Source organism: Linepithema humile, chromosome 2, assembly GCF_040581485.1.
Source record: "Linepithema humile isolate Giens D197 chromosome 2, Lhum_UNIL_v1.0, whole genome shotgun sequence".
In the NCBI taxonomy this organism is placed as follows: Eukaryota; Metazoa; Arthropoda; class Insecta; order Hymenoptera; family Formicidae; genus Linepithema; species Linepithema humile.
In genome coordinates this window covers 35,265,006-35,286,138 of record NC_090129.1, presented here as the reverse complement: position 1 = coordinate 35,286,138, position 21,133 = coordinate 35,265,006, and the positions used below count along the sequence as shown (strand labels likewise).

Genomic DNA, 21,133 nt, shown 5'->3' with positions numbered 1-21,133 from the left:
ATAAGATTTTTATTGTAGAGCTACTTTATTTAATTATAATTACGTTGCATAAATAAAAATTATATGTCTTTATAATTTCATTTTACGCGTAATAATAGTTAACTATATTTACAGTTTATACATATATATAATCTATTTATAATTTCTTACAATACTGTTAAAAATACAAATTAGATTTTGATTTGATTGACTGATGGGTAGGAAAGTGGCAATAAGAGTCTGATGAAAAAAGTAATGTACCTTTATTACTAGTCTCTTTTAAATGGCAAAAATTGCTTAAATTAACAAAGCCAAAATAGTCTTAAGATACTCAGATATGAAACAAATGTAAGACAGAAATAAGATGTCTTGGAATCTGCACAACTCTAAATAACAAAGGAACAAAATCGTTTATCGTGTATTCGTTTTGAACGAAGATTAACAATGCCCAACTGTTATTTGTACATCCGGATTGCGACGGAAATATCCACGTGTTATTCTCTTTTATTATTATACAAATATATACAATATTTTAATATCTGCTTAATCAGTCGCTTATAGATGGTTTTTCTACGAATTCGACAAAACAAACGGCGGTTTACTTAAAGTGTGCAAACTATAAATACACAAATGTGATATATGTACATATTATAATATACATTATAATATATTATATGTATTATAATATACATTATAATATATATCACATATATACATGTAACTATCATTCGTAAATAATAATTTCGTATATATAATCTATATAAAGAATAATAATTATACACACATGTAACAATGTAACAGGAATGATAATAAATAAGAAATTGCGTATGATATCGTGTGTATGAATACTTTATAATGTTTAGATATTACTTATGTCATCTTTTATTATCATTATAAAGACATTTTTCAGGTATAAACGAATATATATGTGCTTTTAGCCGCTTTTATCTCTCTCCTTTTTTTACAAAATGTATATACAACTTAGTAAGTTGCGCTTCAATACTTGGTCAAACAAAAAGTAAAAGCTTCTTTCTTTTATTTCTTCTTTTAACAGAAATTATCGAGTAATTTTTTACGATTCTATCAACGCTGCTCTCATATACATATACATATGAATATGAATATATATATATATATTAATGCAATTTTTTCTGAAAAATTGTCCTGATAAAATAATTCTGATTCGATACATCATATCATAATTCATTGCATATATTGCACATATATATGTATTTCTGTAAAATTCTCACTTCTAAACAGTTTAATTTTGTTTGATTTGCTAATATCAATTATTGATACAAATTATTGATATCAGTAATTGATATTAGTTTAATTAATATCAATTAGATAATCGCACATACAAAATAACCAAAGTATTATTTTTTTACACACAAAATAACGTGTTTGTTTTATATTTTTTATTATCAATATAATTTCTTCATATAGTAAAACGAGAATTAATAGAAATTTAAATTTACTTTTGTGTGTAACTTATTAAAATTAAAACATGTTTATATTGTGTTCACACGTAGAATTTATAAGTTGAAAAAGCGGAATATCTATTTAATATCTTTATTTAAAAAAAATATACAAAATAAGCTATCATTCAAGACTCCTTTTGAACATATATATATTTTATGCTTTAACGCGTTTCAGATTAATAGAGTTTTAGATCTTATTTCATCAAATTTAATATAACTTTAGTAACAAAAATCTGGTGAAAAATACTGCATTGCTCTAAATCTATAAATTATCTATAAATAAATCTATAAACAAACTTTTAAGTTTTAATCAGTCGTCAACTAACTTTCTTTTCCTCTCGTACTAAAGTAAAAAAATTTCACAAATAAACCCTTATATACTTCAAGTATATATGTTAAATATTAAATGTCATTTACGACAGTTTTACTTAAGCTACATTTCAAAAATTTCTTCCGAAATCAAGACAATATATGTCATGGTCAATGGCAACACAGTAATATGCAAATCAATTTGAATAAGAAAATAGTAATCAAAGGGCGGTATATTGCACGTAGAATAGACTGAATGCAAATTCGTCCACAGTTACCTGTTCGACAAATGCTTAAGAGGACCGAGACTTAATATGGAGGTAGCACCAAGCGCACCCAGATTGCAAGTACTCGAATTTCTCGCACCGTCTATCGTAATGATTGGTAAACCGAAGTAACCACCAGTTTGAGCACTTAATTGCGACAAGGGTATATAACTTTGAATGCCTAGGTTCGCCAAGCGATTTAGGACATGCGGCGACTTTAGGTCCACAACCGGTAGAGCTAATTCCGTGCCTCCGTTTTGCGCCACGGTGTCGACTTCCTTATGATAAGTCTGCTTGTGCGTTGTTAGTGCCTGAACCGTGGGATATTGAGCGGGGCAGAGGTTGCACCTTGAAAAAAGTAAATTGCGCATTGATTAGTTTTATATTATATTGCGTATGTCACTATTAAGAAGAAAAAAAAAAAGAAAAAAAAAACACAAGTGAGTGACTTTGACTTACCTATGAAGTAGCTTGCTAGTCGTCCGATGACTCGCCATGTGCTGCGTCAACATGTCTTGATTTTGAAAGTTCTTATCGCACACTTGACACGTTAACAATGTTCTAGAAAACGCAAATGTAGAACGCATTTGTTTCACGAATTATTCATTGATTCATAATTGTAGTACGTTAATAAAACATGCAAATAGTGTAGTACAAAGAATTCTTACCTAGGTGGCCGACCACGTCTAACGACTGGCATGGTCTGCGGTGGAGTGTCCTGTGTGAGATCGACGGTCGGTGGTCTCGGTGGTCGTTCAACCTGATCGTTAATCGGCGATTTGTTTTGCTTGTTCTGCGGAACAGCAAATTGCCCTTGCTCCTGCTGCTTTCTTTGTGAACTAGTTGGTATGATAGAAATAGCAGAATTCAGATTGAGCGCTGTAACATTTAAAGGTGGCTGTGAAGGTGGTGGCCTCTGCTGCTGCTGTGAGGGTATCTGTTGCTTGTTTTGTTCACTTGTTTTATTTTTATTTGCAGCTGGAGTAACTGTTATACCTCGAGCCGCGAGTACATTCGCCACCGCCTTGGCGTCGGATTTCTTTCCCCCTGTGCTCGATGTGTTCTGGACTTGAGCTGGGGTGGAACCTTTAGATTAGTAAATATAACACTTTATTTTGCTGTAACGCACCCCTTCTGCGAATGTAATTATATGATAATTTTCTTTGTAATCTATTTGCACAAGTACAACACATGAATGCGGTAAAATAAGCTAACAACAGACAAGCTTGCGAAAAGAAATGTATAAATATAATGAAAATTAAATTTAATAATTGCAAATGTAACAAACTTAAATTTTGTAAAAGCAATATATTAACGCAAAATCATAGAAACTAAGTTTCATAGAAGAGGCACTTTACACATATCGCAGTGCATAAAAAATAAACAGTAATTTAAGCCAATCACAATGAAATATTCTCTCGCTATAAACTTACCTGGTTGCCGAACACTTAGAGTGATTGAATCCGTGAGATGAATCGTAGAATCGTTTCTGTTGGTTTGTTGAGTGGTAGCTCCCTGAACATTTTGAATAACGGGTAGTCCATCGTTTCTCTTTTGTTGCGCTATCACATGGCAATCCGCATCTTCATTTCTATCGGGCAATAGAACGTCCATACGCCTCTGCTTTGCTGCAGGAGTGTTTTGCGGTGGAACTTGCATAGCTTGCTGAATGGGTCTCTTCATGCGCTGACGAGGAACAGAACCGGTAGTTTGTGGTATTCGTGGTGCTCTGAAAGCAAAATTTGTTCGACAAACGTGTTCCGACGCGTGCTCGAGGTTTAGCACGCTTACCGGCTATTTTGAACGACGGTTGCCGATGGATATCGCCCACGTGGAACTTGTTGAGGCAATTGGGGATGCATTTGTGGGGGAGGCGCAGGTATCTGGGGATAGGGACCTGGTCCGTATTGGTACAAATGCGCCATGTGCGGAGGGTAGTGTATACCTTGTGGACCGGGTACTCTGTACATCGGCGGTCGTCCTGGCGGTTGCACAAAGTAATTTGGTCCAGGTATCATCGTATTAGCGCCTGGAGGAAGACTAGGGGGCATTTGCGTTTGTGGAAGAGGCATACGCTGCACTTGCTGGGCCAGTTGTTGTACAGGTGGTGGTAGTTGCTCAAAGTTTACCGGTGATATTTGCATTTGTTGACTCGCAGCGCCTCCCGCCGCCGCCACCGCCGCATTGTACGTCGGTGAATTGGTTTGATGCGGCGATGTCAACGGCGAGTTTCTACTGATTTGTTGCGAGCTACTTGTTGATGTCTCCACTGGTGCGGCAGTGTGAGGTGAATGCGTAGCAGCGTTCAATTGTGGCGACGCTCGGCTCAAGTGCGGCGAATTCTGATTTACGTGTGGCGAACTTTGATTAACATGCGGTGAATTCGCATTCGACAATTGATGAGGCGACAGTTGGCTTACGCTCGGTGAGAGCGGAGTGCCGTGAACTTGCGCTCGGTGCATCGACACCTCCATCGGCGAATAAAAGTTAAGATTGATGCAATCCGGGATATTGCATTGATAGTGACCGACTTTGCTACGATGTTCGTCCAATTGTGTAATGTCCTTGAACTTCTCGTTGCAGTAGCGACACATGTTGACGGTTTCCGCCAGTTTTTCCAGGGGCACGTACTCCGCTGTCTCGCCGGCCGACAGATTGTTCGATAATGACACTTCGTTTGGATTGCGTCTCTGATGTTCAATGAGGAAGCTGTGCAAGAGCGATCCAGCATTCTCCATGTTGCTATCGCCGCCCGTATCCGCCTGTTGTTCGCCATCTTCTTTGTTAGGCTCTTCATTGCTCTTGCTCGACAAGTCTGCGGATAGTTGATTCCAGTTGAAATCTTGTGCCTGCGGTTCGACCGATTCTCTGTTCTTATCTTCGTTGTCGCACAATGAAGCACGTTGCGCCGCATGGTTAGGAAACGTGGAAGACTTTGGAATAATGCTGATGGAAGGATTTTGTTCAAGATTATGTATCATGCTGGAATCGTTGTTTCTATCATCTTCTTCTTCAATAGATGAATTGTCTATCAATTGACTTGTTGATCTAGAGCTGTAAAAAACAAAAAAATATTAAATTTACATCATCAATTATTGCATAATACTATCTGTTTAGCAAGATATGACTAAAGTATTCAATTAACCTCATAAAAATCAAACGATAAACAACATAAAAGTGAATTATATCATTTGTACTTGGAAATTTATTAAAAAAACTGCATCAAATTAATGTTAACATCTGATACTATATTAGCATTCTCATCTTAAATTGATCAGTTGAGCGATTCATCGAGCGTTTGGTACATCCGCACTATCGATTATCAATATCGCTTACCTGGACTGTTCGCCAAGTTTCTTCAAATTTTCAATAGTTTCCCTACATGTCGCTTCCAAAGCATCCGACTCTTCGTGATCCTCGGATTCCGAAAGCCTTTTCTCCGAATTGTCATAGTTATCTGTAGCTTGTATGTCATCAACATTTTGATCTTCTTTCTCAGATGGATTTGCCATATCACTCCCTACACCAGAATCAGCCTCATTAACATCTATGGACGGTCTTTCATTCTCCTCCAGAGGATTGTTGTGCTCATCCGTGTTAAATTTAATATTTTCATAATCATCCTGTAAATAAAATCACTGTAGAAAACACACAGAATTTGAACACACAGAAACTTTACTGTCACATTGTCTAACAAAGAGCTCACTTGTTGGTCCACCATCACGTTTTCAAAAGGTTCATTGACTGAGTTTTCTGTTGGCTTGTCATCTCTTCGATCATCTTCTTTAGCACCTGCCACGTCTTTTTGCTGATGGTTTCTGACCAAATTGAAATTAGAATGTACTACGGTGAAGTCCGCTGATTCCGAAGACTTCTTCCTCAGTGTGAGTTTAAGAGATTCAGCTGTGCTCTGCTTCTTCAGAGTTAATTTTAGTGAACCTTTTGTTTCAGGATCCAACCAATATGTGTCGCTCTGCGTACACACCTTTGCCTTTGGACCGGTTACTCTCTTGAGAACAATACGAGGTTTCCTCAAGTGAGTATTTATATGAACTCGCAGCTGCTTTTTCGTAGGGAATTGTTGGCCACAAATGCCGCAATCCAGCAGCAATTGTTGACCGCTCAAGCTGTCGTCCAGCGAGTTGGGAGTGCCTGCACGCTCGTCTGAAACATAACGCATGGATATCATAATTACATCTCTTTCGCCGAGGTTACATTTTGCCGTATCGCGCGCATGCATTACACACGCGCACAGCAACGTATAGTACGTGTAAAGTTTTGTTTTGTGCGCAGAAGTTACATCGTTATACGAAGGAGGGGAGAGGAGAGATGGATGTATGGAAAAGAGACGGAGACCAAGCAACAGCACACCGAGATGGCACACCGAGATGGCACACCGATGAAGATTGATCGTTTGATGATGGCTTGGTATAAACGCACATGCTTACAGTTCGGCGAGTAATCTGCGATTTGCCGCGCTTTTCTTCTTGCCGCTCAAAACATTAATGCTGCCTTTCGCGACAGTGTCACTCGATTCGACAGTTCTGCGCGAATGTGCATTCGTCGCACATGTTACACACGAGAGAGACAAAGAGATGCACGTTACATCAGCGGCGTAGCAACTGGCTGCATAATGTTTACATGCGGATACGTAAACAAATCGATTTGCGCGCGTTTTTGCCTAATCGTCTGGCGACGGTATCGCGAATACGGTCGCGCAAAATGGTCGGTGCCAGGGATAATTGCCTCTCACTTTCGCCGAGAATTGAAAACACGACTCGCCAATCGATATGCGGCTAAAGCGCGCACCGTATTGGCCGGTTTCGTATCGGCGCGCAATTTCCCGCCACCGATTGGTCCAGCGCAGCGTTTTCTCACATGCAATGTTCCCAACCATGACATCTTCCCACTCATGCGCCACCAACACCATCTCCGTCCGCATGCGTAACGCGCACAGTTGACCACGTGATCGCTATACAGGTTCGTGCTTAGATACGATTATGATCAATTTCTTTTTATAGCATATTATTAATTCATTCTTTTTATGACTTGGAAAGAGTAATGTCAATAATATATTATAAGAAGAAAATGCTATTGATACAACTTAAGCAATACAAATAGTGACAATTAATTTTTGTATGGACCAAGCACAGGGTCCAGAGCATCTAAGCACGTATCTATCAGAGCGGTCACGTGATCAGTTGTGTACATTTCACCAAGAAGAAACGGATGACAAAAAACGTATAGAGCACCCTGTCACTAAAAAAATCTCAAGTCTCTTAAAAGCGAATCTTATCTGATCGTGTTAACTTTTGTCACTATAATTGATTGACTTTCATCGCTTATCATTGACAAAACACTATAATCTTGATTTTTTCGTATGAATATTTCACCTTAAATCATTTCAAGAGTACGCTTTTAAGAGCATTTTTGTTAGTGACGAGACATTTGTACTGTACTCCATAATGAAGAACGCTACTTGACAATGTCAAGCTTATTAATAAAATGAGAAAGTATTCCCTGTCAAACAAGATGTAAGTTAAAAGTGTGAGTTGAAACGAAACATTACACGACACGGCATTATCAGGCGAAGCGATTACGCGCGGTTCTTGACGCGCGCCACGTGTTTACAAATTCCTAACCTACAGCCAACACTAACTCGTACAGTCAACATCAGAATAATCAAGAGTTTTTTTTTATTTCACAAAAAGCTTTCGCGCGTTTACTTCTATATGAGCCGAGGATTACTAAGATGATATATCATGTAATGATTTTGTATTTGTATGATAGAAGCAGAGGTATGTCAATATTTTGATAGCTATTGTCAACTTGTATCGAGGAACAATACTCTGAAAGACTTGCGAAAGAAAAAAATTGTTACTGAAAAAGCGCATGAATAATTGCACAATCAGATACTATAGTTGTGGTATTGTTGGTAGTTAGTTATAATTTATTAGATCACATGTATAGAAGAGGTTTTATAAAACCCCTTTTATAGTTAAAATATATAGTGTAGCAATAAAACAGAAATAGACCCTTTGGTGGCAAACAATAGAGTAGAGATATTACACTGCCAAATTAATATCCATAACTGTTTAATATAAAATTGTTTTATAATGTACTTTTTAAAATCACGTATATATTAAACTTTATAAAATAACTTGTGTATTAAACTTTCATAAATATTGATTTGGCAATGTAACATTTTTACTTCTATCGCTATGCTATGTATAAGAAATATTTAAAAACTTAAATAAGAAATATATATATATATATATATATATAAAGAAATAAACACAAGATAGCGTGTATAATCTTAACATAGGCATAAAAGAAATACTGACCACTCTTTTCATATATCAACAGTAAAAACATTAAAAGAATTCGAGATGAGAAATATTAAATGGCAATATTAAAAATACAGTAATGCATCGGATATAATGTAACTTTAAATCTGGCTCTGTGAAGAGCATTTTAATAAAGCATTTTAACAAAGCATTTTAATACAGAAATTAGAACATTGAAAAATTATATTAATGATATTGATAATACTGCGTCAGACAACATTTTTCTATAATTTATACACCAAACAAATTTCTGTAAAATTACCAACATCTATACGATTCAAAACGATAACGATATATGTAACTAGAGAGAATGTCAATATATCTATAAACAAAGAAACATTTAAATTATCTTTTACCAAAGATCTTTTTTAAGAATTGTACAATTTGTGACATGAAAGAAAGATTTTATATCAACACGTATTCGTTGTGAATATAGTAATCACATTTTGTAGAATTAACATTGGTCTATGTTACAGCTGTTTATTGCTATACAGAGACACGTACCAAAATTTTGTAATAGCGTCACCCTGCCGTCCTTACAGATCTTATTTTGTGCGGAAAATTTAAATTCCTCAAAATCCAACGGACTGTTCATTTCCAATCTGCGAACAAATAAACAATACCCGAGGTTTTATCGAGAGATGCCGGCGAAAAAAAATTCACTCGTCAACATGGAATATTCAATCCCGTTATATCCAATCCACGCAGGTATATACACAAATAATCATCTCGCATCTTACGCAAGATTTAACGCGAATTATTACAATTGTCCATTCATCTTTTTTTGGCGCATAAATTATATTTGCACTTTGCGACGTATTTTACTTACAGGCATTGTTATCAATAGTGCAGATTGTCATGAGGTCATCAACATCGGCTAATCCTAATTCGAACAACTTTGTCGAACACTAATTGGCAGTATGAATATTGTACTGCCACTGATTGTTAGCAAGCACCAATATGCACGTACCACCACCGGACAGTGGAAATTCCGTGATCTTTCTCGATCAGGACTCTGATCTTGCTCAATTCGAGAGACGGGCGCTCTTTCGGTGGTCACGCGATCAATTTACACGTGCGAAGCATAACAGAAGGACTCGAGAACTGTACGCAAACACGCCGTTTTGTCAAAACGTTTAACGAATCGGTAAACGCACTGTTCAACCGTAGGTAAAGTCAATTAAACGCGCGCTTAGTCGAATCGTCTTGGCGCGCTGAGCGGCGTCGGTGACAGGCGGGAGAATCAGCTTCTTTTCCCGTGTCGCGAGTTAAAGCGACAGCGATCCTTAATCCGCGTTAAATCAAAATGGTAAAATTGCGCCGCAAAGTAGTCGATCCTTCGCGTCGTCGATTCCATTCGCGTGTTCACATGCTTGTCTCAGGAGACTTTTTCTTACATATAATTAAACATGAAAGACTTAATGTATTATATGATCACTGTACTTCCGTGTATAATACACTCCTTATTCGCTATGAGCAAAACAGTGAGATGCGCAATCAGGCGGTGGCCGGCCACTGCGGTCCGTCGTCCTACTAGTCGTGTGTCCAGTCTGAACTTATTATTAGTACGTAGTATATCGGGCTGTCAACATGGCGGCGACGAGAACACGGATGAGCGTACAGGAAACGAGCGGGCTAGTGAGTGAGTGAGTGAGTGAGCGAGCGAGCGCGCGCGAACGAACGACAGGATAATCAACTCGGTGTGAATCGTGCCGAACTGTTGAGGTACGTTCAACGACGGGTTCAGAATGTTCAGATATGTTGTTTTGTAAAGGCGCGCGCGCGCGCGCGCTCGTGGGGCAGAGTGCGCCGCCTGTTGTTGCAGACGGCGGGATTATTGCTCCCTTCTCTATGCTGCTTTCCCCTTCTCTTTCTCTTGTTCTCTTGTACCCTCCACTGCTCCTCGTCCCTCTCCCTTTCCATCCTGCCTACTAGCCGCTCTCACCGTCTCTCTTTTGTCAGCAGTTGGAGGATTCACTTCTGCTGTATACTTGTATACGTGTATGTATACCGACACACGCGTATCGCGTGTATGCTTCTCACACTGAATCAACAACACGCTTCTGCGTGTATACAAGTATACAAAGATATTGCAAATAGGCAGGCGAATAGGCGACAGCGAGATGAGAATGAAGCGGAGGGAGAAGAACAACGAGAGAAAACGGTTGTGGAAGGAGCTCGAATTGAAATTAAGTCAACCTAACGTGCGGTCAAGTGCAAGTGGGGAACCAATGAGCAGCAGCTGGTCGTGACGCAGGCGCACCGGTAAACTATTCCATATCCTCCATCCCTTTCCTGCGCATTGTCGCTTTTCCTATTATTCTCTCTTTCTTTCATCTTCATCGTTCCCTTTAAAAATTTCCGCTCGCGTCTTCTACCCCCGTCCGTCTCTCTTTCTCTTTCTCGCTCACACTCGCTTGTCCAAATACCATAGCTTTGAAAACCCTTATACCGTGCAATTCTCTCCAGGGGAATCGTCAACGCTAGCTATCCAATTGCCACCCGTCATCCATCGTACTTAAAAGTTGCTGCACCACTGACAACTTATATTCATAATCTCGTGACGGTTCTATTTCCGTGGGAATTCAAGTGGCGGCAGTACTACTTCCTTCCTTGACATAATACCAATTACAACCATCGCTTCTATTCTTGGTCTGTGATGCCGTATACAAAAATAATACGACGTTTCATATTTTGCGTTTTTCTATTATTCTCTAGCAATCGGCTTATTTTTCAAAAGATTATTGTTTTAATAATTTTATGCTAATAATTTTCTTTGCTTTTCTCTCTCAACATTCCGATCTAAAATATTTTTCAGAGTTAGCAAAGTTATGATATTATATAAAAATATTTCGATACACGTATAGATTTTCCTCAGTGATGCATATTATGAAAAAAATTATGTAACAACAGTCACGCAATAATAGACAAATTATAAAAGTTCATGATAAATATTTAAAGTCAGAAGGGAAAAAATAAATACAATTTTGTATGATACAATGTGACAGTCCTGCTGATTGAAAACCCTTTGACCTCGTACATGCAAAAAGAGGTTAAACATCCAGGTTCGTCACTCACCGACGGCGTCTTCCTGGTACGCGTGGTTGAATCCAAATAAACGACATTTGGTGTTTGTGTATGTATATGCTGGGAGGGTGAGCGAGTGGTGCTTTCTAAACGCGTAGTTTTTAAGGAAAATCTATAATGCGTAGATGATATAATCGCATTTCGAATAACGGTTTTATCTATGAAGTTAACGCGAGCGAGGCGTGGCTGGTAATGGTTGGAGGTCGATGACGAATATAGTAGGGGAACTTAACGGAACATGTCGAAAACGGCCGAATCTGCCGTCTATTGATCTCTGTCCGAGATATCCAAATAGCACGTCGGGGTGTATACTTAGCCCTCACTGAGGAAACTCTATTTGATTTGGTAGATTTAAAAAAAACGTAGAATACTGATTTACCCGAATTCATTAATATATCGAAGAAAAAATGGATTTTTCACATCAATTACTGGAGCGAGGATATTTGTATAATCATAGTTATCCAGCTCGAAAATAATTCTTGTTAATCAAGTGAAAGCACTGTCTATGAGGTGAGTAAACTCCGATGACTCATTATTCATAGTGAATAGAAGAATTGAGAAATAAAATCCAGGCTGAGGGTTGTTGCCACGCTCCGTTTGTTGTCTGCAATCTGCACATACAAAAGTCGTGTCACTTATTGAGTTTTGAAAGTTATGGCAACAAAAAATTAGCATATTATTTTGCTGCCTCAGTAAGTTAATATAAGAAGTTAATACAGGAAGTTAAGGTCAGGAAGCTAATGAAAACAGTATAATCAGCAAAGCCCATTATTGTACCGACCCATTGTTGTGGTCTGCGTTGTAAAGCTATAAACATATGATTAAGGGGTCAAATATGCACCCGATATATTTATATATATATATATATATATATATATATATATATATATATATATATATATATATTACCGGTATTCATTTCACAGAATACTTGACTATCGATCCCGCCCATCTCCCACCCCGCCACATAGCCGTCCTACGGTTAACAGAAACTTCGTACTAGTATGCGCAATAGCCACGTTAGTTTGCGCAGAAAGGGTAATCCTCTTTATGGAGCAGGCAAGATTGCCGCGATATAGTAGTAGCAGCGTAACTTGAGTACGGAAATGGCGGGAGTGAGAGGGGAGAAAGAAGATTGAGAATGAGAGACGAAGAGATAAAAAGTACTGTGACGTACAGTGATTTACCAATCCCCTCTATTGTCTCCCCTCAAGCACAATTTCACCACGAGTTGCGCACGACTTTCTAAGCTTGATTCCCTCCTGATGAGTTTTGTTCAAGTTACGAATAGCCTTGGACAGCGAGGAAGAGGAGTGATGAAAAAAACTTCAAGTCTGACGACGCCTCATTAAGTCTCGCGAGATTGCATCTTGCAAAGTTTGTTCAAAGTTATTGTAAAAGAACATTACAATTTCGGTCGTATAAATTCATGATCTCCTCTTCTCTTCCGCCACCTGCTTATTTATTCTATTATTATTAAATTATATTATAAAAAGAATTAATGTAGTAGATTAAATGTGTAATACATAATGAGATAATAAATATTTACATTTCTCATATAATTATAGTAGATTCTAATTCATATATGCATATGTTATTAACAAGTGAATATTAATGCGATCATTAACAGGAGTAACAAACAATACCTCGAGACCCGGGATTCGGACTGCAAGCTGGTTAAAATCGATTGAGCTTTCCTCCTTGCCCTGTTTATCAGGACAGAATATTTTTCGTCGCTAAACTGTTCATCCAATATTTATTTCATTATAAAACTGTGAAAAATTTTAATAAATATTAATTTACAGCAAAAACGAGAATAATATTACAACTAAAAAATTACTAATTATATTAAAATTATATATCTACCATTCACGTAGAGAATGTGATATATCGCATCCTAAAATAATCTCGTGAGAGAATGCCTTTTAGCATAATAATGAAATATATAGCTAGTCCATGCAGGCATGGAATGTAATAACCCAGTATAAACCAACATTACTCAACCGTGACGTGAGTTAATGCGTCTGTAGAGAGAGAGCGCAATAAAAAAATAACGCTTCTCCTCTTCCACCTTTCATCCTGCCACCCCTGTCATAAAAGGGTAGAGACGAAATAGGACTGGAATTTTCCACGTTCGCACTGCGCTTGTGTTGCTGGTCAGTCGATTGCTGCTGTTGCTGGCGCGCTTGCTTGCCTTCACCCCACATGATGGAACAGCAGAAACGGCGCACTCGACAGAGAGAGAATACTTGGAAACGCAGTGGAGGGGACACCCTCATCCACTTCCCCGTCTGTCCCGTATCTCTCCCCTTTCTCCTCCTCTCTCTCTTCCTGTGTCTACTCCACAGATGTCTATCCGCATCTACCTAGAAGTGCTTCTACACATTCACCAAACCAATGAATGCGTGGTTTGCTTTGAGTCGATCCCTCCATTTGCACTCCTCTCTCACCCATACTCACACAATGATGTCCTTCGAATACCTTTGTGCTTCCTTTGTATACAATCATATGGTAATTCTTCCTCGTTTTTTTTTGTTTTATTGGCGTGCAGCTATAAAAAGACAGGATGGTATCTATTAATAGGCGTTCTCTCACAGTATAAGAATTATTATTACTCATTTATTTCCTGAAAAAAATTTCTCAATGATAAACCTTCATAAAAATAAAAAATTTAATTATATTGCGAATGTCAAAAATTTTTCTCGAACGTTAATTACTTTTCAAAATAAAAAAAATGAATAACTTTACTTATCATAAATAAAGTTAGATTGCAATAAAATAATAATAAATTATAACTTGATAAAATTCTGTTTTCTCTACGTAGTTTTTTTACGAGACAAAGTTAATATTTAAAAATCGATATAGAATGTTTCTTCTCTAAAATAAATAATTGTTTTTATATAATTTTCATGTTTTTTTATTTTTTATGCTTGTACGAGAGCGATCCGTTATTCGAAGAGCAATTAACGTTCTAAGGGTAGTTGATAGTTAATTAGCAATGCATATTTTCTCATGGTGCAGTTAATTCATAATTTGACCTCGTTTGTTGACCTCACTGGTTGCTAGGCACCAACACAGCATGGAGAAGCATAGGAGGAGAGGGTTTAGCTTTAGCGACGTTGCCAAATTGCTCACGGACGGACGAACCAACCAACTAACCAACCAACCAACCCACCAACCAGCCAGCCATCTGGCAGTTCAATGCATTGAAAATTCCTGACATCGTGAACGGGACAGTTGGTCAATTATACGTAGAATCGGCATGATTAATCGCTCAATTGTCATTGAAATATTGAAGTCGATTTTTTGTCTCATATGCAACTTCTATGCATCTTTTCCTGTATAAATAATAATAATTATTATTATTATTGAAATGCATAATACTTTTACTTATAAATATATTAGTATATTTAAGACATTCAATATATTAGCAATTATGAAAACTTGAACTGAAGAAAAACTATGATGATTGTGTTTGTGACAAATGCACATAAAAATTTACATTTTTTTACTTCTTAAAAAAATTTGATTAAAATAAATAAACTTTTGTTACCTTCTAACCTTTTTCTTTTTTTTTTTTGTTTCTTTTTAATGTATATTTATTATTATTTAAATGTATATGTATTATTTTGTTTTCAGTTTAAAAAACGTAGGTATATACAGATAAGAAAAGCAAAATTTTATATTTAAAGATAATAGGTTTTATGATTGGTTTTTGTGAATATTTATTTGCTTAAGTTAAATTAAGAAAACTATGAATAACATCATGCAATATGAGTCAGCAAACCTAACTGAAAAAGTATTGAATATTATATCTATATATATAAAATGTTAACGTTTAACTGTATTCTGTGTAGATTATTTTTATTCCGTGTGAAATATAGAAAATGTTGGCCCAATTCTTACTAATATATATATAAAATGTTAAGGCATATATGAGAATAAGTAAACAAGTAGAACATTTAAAAAATCAAATTCTTAAAAAAAAATCTCTACTTTTTGACTTTTTTACATTACATTTTAAAATAAGGAAGTAGTTATACATGTTAAATGATACTTACGTAATATTGTGAGATAATTTTTAAATTCTAAATTTCGTATTTGGATTAGTTCATGCTTGGTTTGTGTGATCTTTTTTCATTTTGAAGACACAGACCCAAGGGATAAATGAAAAAATACCCCTCTTTCCTATATTTTTTTGCATTATGTCACTCGGTCACTATTCTTCTTGATCCTAAAAATTATTATTATTAAAATACAGAAATTCATGGAATTTTGTGAACTCTACTAATTGCATAATTTGTAATATATTAAGAAAAAAAATCATACACCCTAAATAACACAAAACATGCTGGAATTATCTTAAACATATCCTGATGTTGGAAAAAATGTCTCAAGACATTCTGTGAATCTGACGTTTTTTTGTCGTTCTAATTACTAATCATAATCGGTTACTTTAATGACATAACAACGTCAGATAATGACTGCCTGCTACTTGAGGCGTAAATCTGTGTAATATTTTTCTTCTATTATGTTATATTATTTATTTTTAGAAATCTTATTTTTATCTAAATATCTAACAAGTCGTAAAATAAAAAAGTTATATGCGATAGAATAATATAGAAGCAAGAACTCTTTACTTGAATCATTTTTTATGGAAATAGCCATGTTGAAATTAAAATCGTTCATCTTTTATTTTATAACCTTTAATAAGAAACTTTTTCTAAACATTGTTTGATTTAAATTCAATAAAAATTCAGTAAATTCAGATAAAGACATATATTAAACTATATTAAACTTTTAATGAATATTTCAAATAGCTTAACGATTTTCGCACAAGACCAATTAAAAGTGCGTCCTCAAAAAATTAGTTTGCAAAATTGCATCAATCTTGAAGTGTCCTTGAAAAAAAAAATTTGAGAAATATTTGAAAAATCTAACTAACTTACCAAGATAGATTGGAATATGTCGAAAAGCTACATTGCCAATTATTGTGCATAAATAATTATTGTACACAGCTCCAAAGTGTTACCAACCGGAAATTGAAACGAAATTATCAACGTTTCTCGTAGCTTGCTGTGCTTCCATCTAAACTACGCTTCTACAATTAAATGGTCTCGTATTTATAGATCTGTCGATACTATCATCGTCAAATCGAATTACCAACAACAATCAGATATCGTTGACTTCTGTCTCGTTTCGGTGCAATGTAATTTGATTCAAAAACATACTATTTTTCCATTAATTAAATTGTAAACCTTGTGACATTCTATCGTAGATTGAGTGATATACTTCAGGAAAAGAATTTTCGTATTTTGCAAATTGGTTAAAGCTGTGTGCATTGTTTTGTAAACATTGCGAGCTCTTAAGAGTTTTGTTGTAACATGGCAAAATAGTTCAAAAGTAATAATTTTGTTAAACACAACTTTCACGATGTATGCATTTTAACGTTTCTTACATATCTTTTTATCGAATATAAGCTGAATCCAAAAATATAAACAGATATAAAAATTTTTCTAGCCTTTGTTTTGGCTAATAAATGTGATGTGCAAGAATATAAGTATAACATTTCTCATAGAATTGTTATCTAATGATGAGAATAACATATTTGTGTTGTTAAGAAAATTTGGTGACAGTTTGAAAGTCTGAAATTACATTCGAGGTTAATAGCGAATGTTTGTTATCAAGCCAGTAAAATGTTTGGATCACTACGTAGCAAATTCCAGACAGTGCAAGAAGGTATATCTGCTAGGTAAAACACTTTGTATATACATTTGATATATTGCCTGCTTTTATCTTTATTATTATTTTCTATGTATATTTGATATAGGTAATAAAAAAGTGACAAGTCTCTTGGAAACTGTATATAGAACTAGATTAAAGATAGCAATCTAAATAGTAAAAATATTATTTTGAATTGTTATTTCAGTATTCGGGGATTGTCTACTACTGAGCATCCAAAAAGCAAAAAATTAACCAATGTACGGAACGTAAATTATAATGCTGGTGCAGACATATTGCATCGTTTCCAGTTACAATGGAATGAACTTCATGAACTTGCTGAAGAAAATGCAGGGAAAGCTCAGCAAGCAGATACATTGATATCTTCTATTTATGAGAAGCTGCAACATGAATGGAATAATGTCACATGTTTGAACAGCACTCTAGCTTACATTCCAAAAATTAATAATGCAATTCAAGATCTTATGGATCAGATAGGTAACTTGGTTTCAGAGATACATATATCTAAATCAAATAACAAATTTTTTCAAACCATTATTATGTTTAAGGCAATTTGCAAGAAATGTTTGAGGAAGTTGAAGGAGCTTTATATCAATTGGAAGATCTAAATGAGATGCTAGATTTACAAAGTAGACAACTGGATCATAGATTTCAATTGGCTTTATACAAAGAGAAGAAATTGATAGAATTAAATAATTTCAAAGGTATATATTATATATTTTGTATTCAAAATTTTATAATGATTTACTTTATATTAATATTTTAGCAAAATTGGCTAGTGACCACATTGAGAGAGTCTCCCAACATGAATTAAACCAACAAAAAAAGTTGAAAGAACGTCGGGAAACCTTTGAAGAAGCTTTTAAAGAAGATCTTGAAGAATATAAAGCAACTGGATCGATACCAAGTATGCATTGTGCATCTATTTTATTATATATATGTATATATGAATATAATATATTGATAGATTTATCTCTTTCAAATTTAGAGTTACCAGTCTCTTCACAAGGGCCATCTTTGGACGAGATAGTGTTAGACATAGATTCGAAAACATTTGATGAGTTTTTGGAAAATTAAAAGCAGAAGAATCAAGGCCCCTCATTTTAAAATGTGTGTGTATGTGATGGAATGTAATTTTCACCTGCATTTCTTACAATTAGATATTAGGGCTGTGACTCAGACAATTCAAGTTTTTTAATATAAAAGAATTTGTAAAAATAGTGAAAAAATTTTGAGCTGAATTCTTCGAAAGGTTTGCATAATATATCAAATGTCTAGACTTTAATAAAACATTATAATCCTTATAGATATAGGTATATTTAGTTATTATATTTTGTAACATTCAACATTTTAATTAAAAAGTAATTTGATTTTTATTCTATAAATAATATTGAGTAAATGTATATATGTATAAGATAAAATATTATATTTTTTATTAAATTACTTGTATCACAATGAAATAAATCAACATATTAATTGTAAATAAAAAATCTTTTATGTCGAATGTAATATAATTTATGTATTAAAAAAACAAGTTTTTTTTTTCTTACCCTATTGTCCTGCACAAATAGTGTGTTTGCTCAAATAAACTTTGACTTATAAATATGTAATGAGCTTTTATTTAATATTAATAATATTAATTTGTGCTGAAACTAATGTTTTAAAAATAGGTACTTGCATATAGAAAAATATAATCAATTTAAATTTTATTTTACTTAACAATTATTCAATAAAATAAATAACGTAAATTTCAATTAAAAATTATTAGAGGAATATATTCAACAAGAAATACCAGAAAATATATTGAGATTTGGTCCAAATCTTTACTAACATCTGACTGCGTCTGACTAATATCATAACGTCATACCGTGGAAACCGTGGTATGGTATCCGGCGTAAACTAGTATTTTAATTCACAAATATGAATTAAAAAGTAAATTAGAAAAAAAATTCTATCTGCCATTCGCAGAAAAGTTAACTTAAACTGTGAATAATCGAGGTATGCAATTATTGTAGTATAACAATTAGAATTGTATTTATTATTTCGGTACAATTTTTGAGGTTATTTGTACTGCAAAATTGTATACCACAATATCGTATCTGGTAATCACATTGTAATTTAAATGATGTATTTTCAGCACAAGCGAGAATTGTTATATTTGGTGAACAAATAATAATTTGTGCACAATGGATCCACACTTTCTGAAAAGGAGAAGGAGAGAACAATTATACGACAAGCTGCACAGAGGCTTTGTAAATACTTGCATTGGTATTACAGCGGCTGCTTCTCTTTATATCGGTTATAAAGCATACGAATATTTCCGATATATACGACCTCTGCAATTGGCGCAGAATCAACTGGTCGAGAAAGAACTGCTACTCGAAGGAAGAAGTATAGAAGAATCTTCGAATGTAGAATTGTCAACATAGGACAGATGTTACTCAGTTGACATGTATAAGTAGTCTTTTTGATATATATAAAAGAAAAAAAATTGAATCAGATAATGTACTTTGAGAATCAGAATGGTATTCAAATTGTAAATAACTGCAGTGTATATTGTGTTATACCCATTATATAATAAATACAAGAATCAGAGTTATGCTGATCTATAAATAAGCCTAATATAAACTTCATTGTTATAGCTATAAATTTTCTTTGTTATGAATTGATGCTAGCATGGAAATAAAATATATGATTTTCAAAATTATCAGACATGTAAGTAACCATAAAAACTTTTTAAAGAAAAAAGAAAATCAATTTATGAACAATTGCATAATAATATATATGTACCAAAAAGGAAAGTTTAAAGTACTATATAAAAGCATCACCACAATTAATTGACTCATAATTAATTACATCTATTTTATTCAAGAAATTTTAATCTTCATTACTTTTACCCTTGCTTCACCAATGTACAATAATAATTTTATTTTATGCCAGCAGAGTTTATTTCTCTATTGTATAAAAAGTATATTGTGTTACATTTGGCCCTGAGTTATTTCGAAACTTCGTCGAAATATTGATGCAAAATTTTGAACCTGCAATTTGTAGCCTGAATTTTGACATTCACAACTTATATTAGCCAAGGAGCAGTTGCACCAATTAATGTTAATCAATGTTGGATTTTATTACTATATCAACATTATGAGTAAAAGATCGATCAGTTTTTTAAATTTAAGAACCATAAAAGTACAAAATAAAAACTTTGATTGACCTGATGTATATTATTTATATTATAAAGTATATTAATCATTTAATAATATGTGGAAGAGAATAATAGACTATTTTCTAAGTTAGAGTTAGCGAGCTTACACTGTTGGTGCAACTGAACCTAAAACAAAATTTTATAAAGTGCACTGAATAGCTTCCATTATATATAACTCTACTTTCTACCAATATAGACATTAATAGAGGACAAACTTAGTGAAGTCTTTGCATTATATTGTTTTCTCTGCTAAAATTCTCTTACAATATACAAAAAGACATCTACTATTATTATGTTTGTATAAAATGCTTAGCAAATCACCGTTTAATTTAAACCTGATAAAACCTACTAAATTTAGAATACATTTCGTAGCTGCCTTTGTTTCTACAATATCGCAATATAAAATTAATCTTACAATTCGAGATATAAAAACAGCAACTTGTCTTGTCATCTTCAGAATTGACGTTTACGTGAATTTGTAATGTAATAAATATATTTACATTGAAATTCGAAGGTATGTGTTGGTAATATATTAATGGCTATGGTCCACTTGTGATGCTGCAAATGCTTCGAAACGTTCTTCCTTTTTTTCTCTCTTCATTGAAAGAAAAGAGAAAAAGAATGCTTCGAAGCATTTGTAGCGTCAAGTGGACCATAAGCCAATGTGATGCACTATAAAAACTTGTGATATCAGCTTGTCTTGTTTTATGCCATTTA

At 34.5% G+C, this 21,133-nt stretch overlaps 2 protein-coding genes and 3 long non-coding RNA genes across 11 annotated transcripts; 4 read left to right on the top strand and 1 right to left on the bottom strand.

Annotated features, from left to right (window-relative positions):
- Positions 1 to 225: 225 nt before the first annotated feature.
- LOC105679349 (transcription factor Zelda-like) lies at positions 226 to 11,600 on the bottom strand. Of its 6 annotated transcripts, none has more exons than XM_067349993.1 (10): positions 11,461 to 11,600; positions 8,887 to 8,984; positions 5,742 to 6,199; positions 5,372 to 5,658; positions 3,827 to 5,089; positions 3,469 to 3,764; positions 3,032 to 3,121; positions 2,704 to 2,914; positions 2,495 to 2,596; positions 226 to 2,383 (listed from the first exon to the last, which is right to left on the bottom strand). In XM_067349993.1, exons 1-10 carry the CDS (start codon positions 11,505 to 11,507, stop codon positions 2,044 to 2,046), a joined length of 3,192 nt encoding a protein of 1,063 aa, XP_067206094.1. In that variant the 5' UTR covers positions 11,508 to 11,600; the 3' UTR covers positions 226 to 2,043. The 6 variants fall into 6 exon arrangements, with proteins under 6 accessions (XP_067206094.1, XP_067206095.1, XP_067206091.1 ...); XM_067349994.1 differs by having other exon boundaries at positions 3,032 to 3,109; XM_067349990.1 differs by having other exon boundaries at positions 2,704 to 3,121.
- Positions 6,110 to 8,308, top strand: LOC136998075 (uncharacterized). The gene is made up of 2 exons (XR_010888647.1): positions 6,110 to 6,245; positions 6,329 to 8,308. It is a non-coding gene; the product is annotated as an uncharacterized lncRNA (long non-coding RNA).
- On the top strand, positions 9,962 to 14,850 carry LOC136998067 (uncharacterized). 2 transcript variants are annotated; one of them, XR_010888635.1, is made up of 3 exons: positions 9,962 to 10,107; positions 10,348 to 10,647; positions 14,536 to 14,850. It is a non-coding gene; the product is annotated as an uncharacterized lncRNA (long non-coding RNA). The 2 variants fall into 2 exon arrangements; XR_010888636.1 differs by having other exon boundaries at positions 10,345 to 10,647.
- Positions 11,840 to 13,031, top strand: LOC136998071 (uncharacterized). The gene is made up of 2 exons (XR_010888642.1): positions 11,840 to 11,979; positions 12,396 to 13,031. It is a non-coding gene; the product is annotated as an uncharacterized lncRNA (long non-coding RNA).
- A 1,554-nt stretch (positions 14,851 to 16,404) lies between the features above and the next one.
- On the top strand, positions 16,405 to 18,745 carry Dysb (Dysbindin). Its single transcript, XM_012379327.2, has 6 exons — positions 16,405 to 16,904; positions 16,990 to 17,221; positions 17,399 to 17,688; positions 17,760 to 17,915; positions 17,978 to 18,118; positions 18,200 to 18,745. The coding sequence occupies exons 2-6, from the start codon at positions 17,166 to 17,168 to the stop codon at positions 18,286 to 18,288; spliced, it is 732 nt and encodes a 243-aa protein (XP_012234750.1). The 5' UTR covers positions 16,405 to 16,904; positions 16,990 to 17,165; the 3' UTR covers positions 18,289 to 18,745.
- Positions 18,746 to 21,133: the final 2,388 nt, after the last annotated feature.